The sequence below is a fragment of the Hyla sarda genome, unplaced genomic scaffold, assembly GCF_029499605.1.
Source record: "Hyla sarda isolate aHylSar1 unplaced genomic scaffold, aHylSar1.hap1 scaffold_269, whole genome shotgun sequence".
Classification (NCBI taxonomy): Eukaryota; Metazoa; Chordata; class Amphibia; order Anura; family Hylidae; genus Hyla; species Hyla sarda.
Genome location: NW_026609385.1, coordinates 279134 through 289738, shown reverse-complemented (window position 1 = coordinate 289738; position 10605 = coordinate 279134). Strand labels below are relative to the sequence as shown.

The following is a 10605-nucleotide window of genomic DNA, read 5'->3' as shown; positions in this document are numbered from 1 at the left end:
AGTGTAGTTCTGCTTCTCCCCTCCGGGGGCCGCCATCTTGTCTTCTTTGACCTCCGACCTTAGTGACGCTGTACGGAAGCGGGAACAAGATGGCCGCGCCCTTTAAGCGGCGTGAAGATGTCGGCGGCTGTGCTGGAGCAGGGGGAGGACGCGTTCCGCAAGATATTCCGCCTCTACCGGAGGAAGAACCCGCCCGCCGACCTGTCCGGGGTGCTGGAGTACCGGCCCGGGGAGTCCAGAGTCAGTAATCCGGGAGATATTCCCGACACCCTCCCCCCAGGTGCCCCCTTCCATCCCTCCACCAGATCCACACCCCTCCACTTCCAGGAGACCCCCCCCCCATACAGGTGACCCCTCCAGCCAGGAGACCCCCTCTCCCCTTACAGGTGACCCCTTCCATCCCTCCACAAGATCCACACCCCTCCACTTCCAGGAGAACCACCCCCCCCCCTCCAGCCAGGTGACCCCCCCCCTCCCCTCCAGCCAGGTGACCCCCCCCTCCCCTCCAGCCAGGTGACCCCCCCTCCCCTTCCAGCCAGGTGACCCCCCCCCCTCCCCTTCCAGCCAGGTGACCCCCCCCCCCTCCCCTTCCAGCCAGGTGACCCCCCCCCCCCCTCCCCTTCCAGCCAGGTGACCCCCCCTTCCAGCCAGGTGACCCCCCCCCCTCCCCTTCCAGCCAGGTGACCCCCCCCCCTCCCCTTCCAGCCAGGTGACCCCCCCCCCCTTCCAGCCAGGTGACCCCCCCCCCTCCCCTTCCAGCCAGGTGACCCCCCCCCCTCCCCTTCCAGCCAGGTGACCCCCCCCCCTACCCTTCCAGCCAGGTGACCACCCCCCCCCCCCCTCCCCTTCTAGCCAGGTGACCCCCCCCTCCCCTTCCAGCCAGGTGACCCCCCTCCCCTTCCAGCCAGGTGACCCCCCCCCTTCCAGCCAGGTGACCCCTCCCCTTCCAGCCAGGTGACCCCCCCCCCACCCCTTCCAGCCAGGTGACCCCCCCCCCCCTTCCAGCCAGGTGACCCCCTCCCCCCTTCCAGCCAGGTGACCCCCTCCCCCCTTCCAGCCAGGTGACCCCCTCCCCCCTTCCAGCCAGGTGACCCCCTCCCCCTCCAGCCAGGTGACTCCCCCTCCAGCCAGGTGACTCCCCCTCCAGCCAGGTGACTCCCCCCCTCCAGCCAGGTGACCCCTCCCCCTCCAGCCAGGTGACCCCTCCCCCTCCAGCCAGGTGACCCCTCCCCCTCCAGCCAGGTGACCCCTCCCCCTCCAGCCAGGTGACCCCCCCCTCCAGCCAGGTGACCCCTCCCTCTCCAGCCAGGTGACTCCCCCTCCAGCCAGGTGACCCCCCCCTCTAGCCAGGTGACCTCCCTCTCCAGCCAGGTGACTCCCCCTCCCTCTCCAGCCAGGTGACTCCCCCTCCCTCTCCAGCCAGGTGACTGTGCCTCTCTCTCTGCGGCTCGTGCCTGGGCCTCTCTCTCTGCGGCTCGTGCCTCACTCTCTCTCTACAGCTTGTATCTGTGCCTCTCTCTCTGCCGCTTGTATCTGTGCCTCTCTCTCTGCCGCTCGTGCCTGGGCCTCTCTCTCTGCCGCTTGTATCTGTGCCTCTCTCTCTGCCGCTCGTGCCTGGGCCTCTCTCTGCGGCTCGTGCCTGGGCCTCTCTCTCTGCGGCTTGTTCCTGGGCCTCTCTCTCTGCCGCTCGTGTCTGGGCCTCTCTCTCTGCCGCTCGTTCCTGGGCCTCTCTCTCTGCCGCTCGTGCCTGGGCCTCTCTCTCTGCCGCTCGTGCCTGGGCCTCTCTCTCTGCGGCTCGTTCCTGGGCCTCTCTCTCTGCGGCTCGTTCCTGGGCCTCTCTCTCTGCCGCTCGTTCCTGGGCCTCTCTCTCTGCCGCTCGTGCCTGGGCCTCTCTCTCTGCCGCTCGTACCTGGGCCTCTCTCTCTGCGGCTTGTTCCTGGGCCTCTCTCTCAGCAGTTTGGTACTGGAGAAGCAGTTGGAGTTTCATATTGGCATCCACATTCCCAAGGTGTTGTAAAGCAGTCCGCATATAAGAGTCCAAGGCCTCATGTGGAGTACTGTCCTGATGGGGAGTAATGTTGCTGCGCTCCCCAGGAGATATCAGTCCTTGGATGACAGTTCCAGCTGTAGGACTTTGCCTCATGTCACTCAGCTCTTCTGCACGGGCATCATACTCCACAAGATCAGCAATAAGTTGTTCCTTGTTCTTTCCTGCAGTAGGGATGTCCTTTTCTTGGCACATTAGCTCCAGTGCAGGCTTGGACTGCTTGCGATATGCCTCCATATTTCCGAGATGAGACAGAGGAGATAAAACAGGAGATGGAGAGGACACAACTGTCTTGCACTCTTTTTGTATGACTTATAAACCAGCACTGAGCTCTGTCTTTGGAATTTGCAATTTCTTTTTAGTGCTAAGATTTCCCTACAGGTAAAATCCAGCAAGCGCTAAAAATCTCTAAATATATCCCGACGCTGCCACCAGTTGTCACGATCACACCCTATCGGATCAGCCAAGACGCTAGAGAGAGTGTGATTGTGCAAGGGTTAAAGCCACTAGACCTCTGGGTATCCACTACAAGTCCCAGCAAGTCACCAAATTAACCCTTAGATAAACGTGTTTTACCAGAGCTGCCTTCAGAAAGGTGAGCTCATATATTTAGAGATCAAAGACCAGAGCTGATTAATTAAACATTTAATCTGATAAAAGGTATCACAGTGCTAAATATATAAAAATACAGGAACAAATGACATAAAGGTACACAAATATATAAAAGAGTTTAGCAAGACAAGTTCAGAAAACAAAAGATGAAGTTCTTACAGCATGATGATATCAGACCATGAGAGAGTTCCAGCTGTTCTTAGGATGGTCTTGTCAGCTTGTGCCCCAGCTTTTTAACAACCAACTTTTAGTCTAGCATTGTTTTAAATATCATATCTGCTTTCTTGGGAGGGAGACTCCATTCCCCTCTGGTCCCACCAGGGGGTCTTCTCTCTTCCTGGCCCCTTATCTGTTTGATTATATGATGGGACCAGAGTGCATGACTTCAAAAAAAGGAGATGTAAACAAACAGCCAGACCCCCCCAATAACATGCAATACACAAAAACACAGTCTGAATGACCCCTCACCCATGGCTTGCATAATACATCACACAGTTATAACTATAATACACATATAGGATTTTAATAATCAGGCCTTGGGCCTGACCCCTCCCCCTCCAGCCAGGTGACCCCCCCCCCCCCTCCAGCCATGTGACCCCCTCCTCTAGATGACCCCTCATCCTCAGTGACCTCATGTCTCCTCCCTCTCTGTAGCTGCGGGGGGCGGAGCTTTGTGTTGGCGCGGTGACTGATCAGGACGCGGCTCGGGTGGGTTTGCAGCCGCTGCACCAGTGGTCGGCCTATCATGTGGACGGATATCCAGGTAAGACAGCTGTTGTGTGGGCGGAGACATCAGGAGGGGGCGGAGCCTTTTTGTGGGGGTGTCCGGTGGGTGACGCTGTGGCCTCTCTCCAGGTTTCCTCTTCATCGTTAACCCCTTCCTGCCTGGTTGGCAGCATCGCTGGGTGCGCCAGTGTCTGAAGCGGTATCCACGGAAACCTAATGTGTGTAACCTGGACCTGCACATGAGCCTGGACGGCGACCTTTGGGGCCTCAGCCACGCCCAGCTCCGGTGAGACCGCCCCCATCCCCCGTACACTCCCCCCACTCTGCGGTTCTTGTTGTTGACTCCACCCACTGCTCTCTCACAGGAAGAAATCGTCCCAGGGGCGGAGCGAGAAGACGCTGCTGGAGAAGCTCCGCTGGGTGACACTCGGCCTCCATTACAACTGGGACACCAAGGTGACTGTGGGGGGCGCTACAATACTGGTGGGACCAGAGCCTGGATGTAGTGAGGGCTATTAACCCCTTAAAGGTGTACTCCGCCTCTAGACATCCCATCCCCTATGTCTGATGGCGGCAGCTGCAATCATTTCACCACAAAATCTACCACGAAACAAAAACTATTATTTGTGGGACAAAATTGAAAAAATAAAACCCCGCCATTTTTCCGCATACGGGGCGGTATGAGGGCTCGTTATTTGCGCCGTGGTCTGTAGTTTTTAGCGGTACCATTTTTGTTTTGATGGGACTTTTTGATCGCCTTTTTTAACATTTTTTAGGCGTACGCTATTTCGGACATTTTTATATATACGACATTGAACGCGCGGTTTAATTCATGTTATATTTTTATAGTTCGGACTAGGGATCGACCGATATCGTTTTTTTAGGGCCGATACCGATAATCGGTGCAGGTTAGGGCCGATAGCCGATAACTTATACCGATATTCCGGTATAAGTTATCGGCTATTTAACCCCCTGCGACACCGTGCAGATCATTGATTTAAAGTGGGCGCTTTAAATCAATGATCTGCAGTGGCTTTTGCGGGGCCATAGACCGCCGCCGCCACCACCCGCTTCTCTCCCCTACCTGTCAGGGTGGTCCGGGCCATCCATCCATCGTACCTTCCTGTAGTGTTCGGGGGCGTTCCGGGTGGAGGGTGGTCCGGTCCGGGCTGTCCTTCTTCTCCGGCGGTCATCTTCTCCACTCCGGGCAGGCTCCGGCCTAGTACGCTGCATAGATGCCGCTGTGCAGTGACGCCCGTACGCAGCGACGCACCTGACGTCACGGCGTAGCGGCGTCTATGCAGCGTACTAGGCCGGAGCCTGCCCGGAGTGGAGAAGATGACCGCCGGAGAAGAAGGACGGACCGGACCACCCTCCACCCGGAACGCCCCCGGACACTACATGAAGGAAGGATGGCCTGGACCACCCCCATTACAGGTAAGTTTAATTTTTTTATTGACTCGGAGGGTGGGGGAGGGGCCCGACCGGTATAGCGGTATGAGAAAAAATCCATACCGGTATACCGCCTAGCATCACGGTGGGGGGTGCGACGCGGTGCGGTGGGTCAGGGTTGTGGTGCGGCGGGTCGAGGGCGTGGCGGTGCGGGGGGCGGGGCATTATCAGCTTATCGGCAAGATAATTGCCGATACCGATAATGCCCAAAATCGTGATTATCGGCCGATCCCTAGTTCGGACATTTACGCACCAGCGCTACCACGTATGTTTGTTTATTTTTGTTTACGTAAAAAAAAAATTATAAATGGAAAAAGGGGGGTGATTAAAACTTTTAATGCGGAAGGGGTTAAATCACTTTTATTAACAATTTTACACAATTTTTTAGCCCCCATAGGAGAATATTACATGTGATCATTTGATTACATCAGTGTTTCCCAACCAGGATGTCTCCAGCTGTTGCAAAATTACAGCTCCCAGCATGCTGGGAGCTGTAGTTTTGCAACAGCTGGAGGCACCCTGGTTGGGAAACACTGGATTATATACACTGTTCTGGGCCATAGCATTGATCAGTGTAATCTGTGCTGCATTGATCAGTGTAATCTGTGCTGCATTGATCAGTGTAATCTGTGCTGCATTGATCAGTGTAATCTGTGCTGCATTGATCAGTGTAATCTGTGCTGCATTGATCAGTGTAATCTGTGCTGCATTGATCAGTGTAATCTGTGCTGCATTGATCAGTGTAATCTGTGCTCCATTGCTCCAGCCTGCTGAGGCCTCCTGGAGCATCAGATCACGGATCGGACGGCGCGGCAGGCAGGAATGGTCCCTCACACCATCCTCTCCGCCGATCAGGACATCACGGTTCGGGGTTAATGCTTGACATCACCGCAATTGGTGACACGGTGCCGCCGGGACCACCACGCTATAACGCAGGGCGTACAGGTTAATGGCTGCAGGTCCTAAAGGGGGAGTCCCCATTGGCTTTCGGGCATGCTGGAAGTTGTGGTTCCCTAGTTGGGAAGTACTGGGTAAGGTATATACTGCAGGGGGAATACAGATGGCGCCCCCTGTGCTTTATATGGGGGGGGGGGTCTGCACATCTCATTCTTCTCTTTCCTCCTACAGAAATATTACCGGGAGCACCAGAGCCCGTTCCCGGTGGATTTGGCAGAGCTGTCGCGTTGCGTGTCTCTCGCCTGCGGATTCCAAAACTTCAAGGCAGAGGCCGGAATCCTCAACTATTACCGCATGGACTCCTCTCTGGGCATCCACGTGGACGAGTCCGAACTGGACCACAGCAGCCCCCTCCTGTCCTTCTGGTGAGCGCCCACCCCGCGGCCCCCTCCTGTCCATCAGGTGATTGCCCACCCCCCGGCCCCCTCCTGTCCATCAGGTGAGAACTCACCCCCACCCTGCAGCACCCTCCTGTCCATCAGGTGAGCGCCCACCCCGCGGCCCCCTCCTGTCCATCAGGTGAGCGCCCACCCCGCGGCCCCCTCCTGTCCATCAGGTGAGAACCCACCCCCATCCTGCAGCCCCCTCCTGTCCATCAGGTGATTGCCCACCCTGCGGCCCCCTCCTGTCCATCAGGTGATTGCCCACCCTGCGGCCCCCTCCTGTCCATCAGGTGATTGCCCACCCTGCGGCCCCCTCCTGTCCATCAGGTGATTGCCCACCCCGCGGACCCTCCTGTCAGGTGAGCGCCCACCCCACAGCCCCCTCCTGTCCATCAGGTGAGAACTCACCCCCACCCTGCAGCCCCCTCCTGTCCATCAGGTGAGCGCCCACCCTGCGGCCCCCTCCTTTCAATCAGGTGAACGCCCACCCGTCGGCCCCCTCCTTTCAATCAGGTGAGCACCCACCCTGCGGCCCCCTCCTGTCCATTAGGTGAGCGCCCACCCCGTGGCCCCCTCCTGTCCACCCAGCGGCCCCCTCCTGTCCCATCAGGTGAGCGCCCACCCGCAGCCCCCTCCTGTCCATCAAGTGAGCGTCCACCCCGCAGCCCCCTCCTGTCCATCAGGTGAGCGTCCACCCCGCGGCCCCCTCCTGTCCATCAGGTGAGAACTCACCCCCACCCTGCAGCCCCCTCCTGTCCATCAGGTGAGCGCCCACCCCGCGGCCCCCTCCTTTCAATCAGGTGAACGCCCACCCGTCGGCCCCCTCCTTTCAATCAGGTGAGCGCCCACCCCGCGGCCCCCTCCTGTCCATTAGGTGAGCGCCCACCCCGTGGCCCCCTCCTGTCCACCCAGCGGCCCCCTCCTGTCCCATCAGGTGAGCGCCCACCCGCAGCCCCCTCCTGTCCATCAAGTGAGCGTCCACCCCGCAGCCCCCTCCTGTCCATCAGGTGAGCGTCCATCCCGCGGCCCCCTCCTGTCCATCAGGTGAGTGCCCACCCCGCAGCCCCCTCCTGTCCATCAGGTGAGCGCCCACCCCGCGGCCCCCTCCTGTCCATCAGGTGAGTGCCCACCCCGCGGCCCCCTCCTGTCCATCAGGTGAGTGCCCACCCCACAGCCCCCTCCTGTCCATCAGGTGAGCGCCCACCCCGCGGCCCCCTCCTGTCCATCAGGTGAGTGCCCACCCCGCAGCCCCCTCCTGTCCAACAGGTGAGCGCCCACCCCGCGGCCCCCTCTTGTCCTTCTGGTGAGCGCCCAACCGCCGATTCCTTTCTGTCCTTGAGGTTAGTGCCCACCCTCCGGCTCCCTCCTGTCCTTGAGATCCGTGCCCACCCTCCGGCTCCCTCCTGTCCTTGAGGTATGTGACCACCCTCCAGCTCCCTCCTGTCCTTGAGATCAGTGCCCACCCTCCGGCTCCCTCCTGTCCTTGAGGTCAGGGCCCACCCTCCGGCTCCCTCCTGTCTTTGAGGTCAGGGCCCACCCTCCGGCTCCCTCCTGTCCTTGAGATCAGGGCCCACCCTCCGGCTCCCTCCTGTCCTTGAGGTCAGTGCCCACCCTCCAGCTCCCTCCTGTCCTTGAGGTCAGTGCCCACCCTCTGGCTCCCTCCTGTCCTTGAGGTCAGGGCCCACCCTCCGGCTCCCTCCTGTCCTTGAGATCAGGGCCCACCCTCCAGCTCCCTCCTGTCCTTGAGGTCAGTGCCCACCCTCCGGCTCCCTCCTGTCCTTGAGGTCAGTGCCCACCCTCAAGCTCCCTCCTGTCCTTGAGGTCAGGGCCCACCCTCTGGCTTCCTCCTGTCCTTGAGGTCAGGGCCCACCCTCCGGCTCCCTCCTGTCCTTGAGATCAGGGCCCACCCTCCGGCTCCCTCCTGTCCTTGAGGTCAGTGCCCACCCTCCAGCTCCCTCCTGTCCTTGAGGTCAGTGCCCACCCTCCGGCCCCCTCTTGTCCTTTAGGTGAGTGCTCATCCCACAGCCCCCTATCAAGTGAGCACCCACCCCGCGGTCACCTCCTGTCCTTCAGGTAAATGCCCACACCGCGGCCCCCATTGCCCCCTTCACGGCAGTTGTAATGTAGAAATCTTTTGCTTTCAGGCAGAGATTCCTCACAGCTCAGTGTTTGACTATTATCCTGAAATAACACAAGCCCCCCACCCCTACTCATATGTGTAGGGGGTCAAAAAGTATAATAACAACTTACTAATATTATTTTACATACTACACAGATCTTCCACATTAGCTTTGCTCCCTTCAGCACGTCACACTCAGAGCTCCCGTCCCTGTCCCCCTCCTGTCTGCTCAGGATGAGACCATTGATGTGAAGCTCCTATTACTGTTCGTTACATTTGAACGCAGCAGGAAGGCTTTCTCAGATAAGACAGCAATGAGCCCGTTCTGAGGGAAACTACTATAGCTAAAAAAAAGGCTTCCTGCTGCTTTAAAATCGAATGAGCAGTAATATGAGCTCCTATCTTCACATCAATAGTCTCATCCTGAGCAGACAGGAGGGGAGCAGGAGCGTGACGTGCTGAAGAGAGCAAAGCTAATATGGAAGATCTGTGTAGTATGAATAATGTTATTGTCATATTAGTAAGTTGTTATTATACTATTTTACTCCACACTCAGGCTGTTTCATTCACTGGACAACCCCTTTAATATCCAGAGGGGTGAGTTCATGTGTGTGCACACAACCCTAGCTCCCGAGTGAGGAGTGATGCTCAGGTCACATGGTTCGGGATCAGACCCCGTACGTTCCCGTTGCTGATGGTTTCCTTTTTTCCTTATCTCTTTTGTTTCTCTTGCAGCTTTGGACAGTCCAGTATTTTCCTGCTGGGGGGTCTCAGCAGAGATGTGGCCCCCACCCCGATGATGATGCACAGCGGTGATATCATGGTGATGTCAGGTGCTAGCCGTCTCCTGTACCACGCGGTGCCACGGATCCTGCGCCATCCTGGAGGTGGTGTCCTGCCGCCCTGCTTGTCTGTGTCCCCCTCCAGTGATGAGCGCGATGCCCTCCTGGAGCCCTGCTCGCCCGCAGACTGGGAGGTGTGCGAGTCCTATCTGCTGTCCTCCCGCATCAACATGACGGTGCGGCGGGTCCTGGAGGAGGGCGGCAGCTTCCCTGCGGAGGGCGACACGCTGCATATAAAGGCGACGCAGGGAGACACTTACCATGTGGAGGACGATGAGAGCGAAGGGGTGAAACGTGTGAGAACCACAGTGAAGGACTGAGGGGGGTCAATAAATATTTATATTCTGTAATATCGCTGCCTCATTGGTCAGTTCTGTGGCTCCGCCTACCTGATGCCAAAACACTAAAAGGTGCTGAATGTGCAGGAACCAAAAATACTTTATTACCATTGACCCCAAGGGGCGGCCTGTAATGTGGTCCCTTCTTCATCTCTTTATCCCACTCACCGTAAGGGCCCCAGAATGAAACGTTCTCTTGCCTTGTATATAAGAACTCGGCTCTCTACAGATACATCATAATCTCTCTAGTGGTGAAAGACGAGCTATTAAAGGGGTACTTGGCTGGAAAACACTTTCTTTTTAATCAACTGGTGTTAGAAATTTAATCAGTTTTGTAAATTACATCTATTAAAAATCTTAATCCTTCCAGTACTTATAAGCGTCTGTATGCTCCAATGGAAGTTCTTTTCTTTTTGGATTTCCTTTCTGTGTGACCACTGTGCTCTCTGCTGACACCTCTGTCCATTTTAGGAACTGTCCAGAGTAGGAGCAAATCCCCATAGCAAACCTCTCCTGCCCTGGACAGTTCCTGACATGGACAGAGGTGTCAGAAAGGAAATCCAAAAAGAAAAGAACTTCCTGTGGAGCATACAGCAGCTGATAAGTACTGGAAGGATTAAGATATTTTTTTATAGAAGTCATTTACCATTTAACTTTCTGTCATCAGTTGATTAAAAAAAAAAATAAAATAGCTTTCCAGTGGAGTACCCCTTTAAAAACTTGCAAGACAACTCTGAAATAATTATTCGCCTGCCGACAAGGGGGCAGTGTTGCGATTTCAGATAAATCATTATGTTAATGAGGCTCTCAGAACTCTTTCAGATCATGACTATTATGAAATTCTTGCTGATGATCCATATTTACCTGAGTACAATGAATTGATTAACCCCTTAAGGACTCAGACAATTTTATTTTTAGGTTTTCGTTTTTTCCTCCTCGCCTTCAAAAAAATCGTAACTCTTTAATATCTTCATCCACAGACTAGTATGAGGGCTTGTTTTTTGCGCGACCAGTTGTCCGTTGTAATGCCATCACTCACTTTACCATAAAATGTATGGCGCAACCAGAAAAAAACTATTTGTGTGGGGAAATTAAAAAGAAAACCGCAATTTTGCATATTTTGGAAGGT

The 10605-nt window shown here is 56.3% G+C and overlaps 1 protein-coding gene across 1 annotated transcript; it reads left to right on the top strand.

The window, feature by feature from the left end:
- The first annotated feature begins 58 nt into the window (after positions 1-58).
- ALKBH1 (alkB homolog 1, histone H2A dioxygenase) lies at positions 59-9839 on the top strand. The gene is made up of 6 exons (XM_056553288.1): positions 59-240; positions 3314-3422; positions 3515-3671; positions 3751-3841; positions 5966-6159; positions 9032-9839. The coding sequence occupies exons 1-6, from the start codon at positions 118-120 to the stop codon at positions 9456-9458; spliced, it is 1101 nt and encodes a 366-aa protein (XP_056409263.1). The 5' UTR covers positions 59-117; the 3' UTR covers positions 9459-9839.
- Positions 9840-10605: the final 766 nt, after the last annotated feature.

Bases quoted from the DNA above. Each gene is read 5' to 3' on its own strand.
- ALKBH1 (XM_056553288.1), top strand. From the start codon at position 118: ATGTCGGCGGCTGTGCTGGAGCAGGGGGAGGACGCGTTCCGCAAGATA. The intron at 241-3,313 runs GTCAGTAATCCG...CCCTCTCTGTAG, and splicing joins ACCGGCCCGGGGAGTCCAGA to CTGCGGGGGGCGGAGCTTTG. The intron at 3,672-3,750 runs GTGAGACCGCCC...GCTCTCTCACAG, and splicing joins CTCAGCCACGCCCAGCTCCG to GAAGAAATCGTCCCAGGGGC.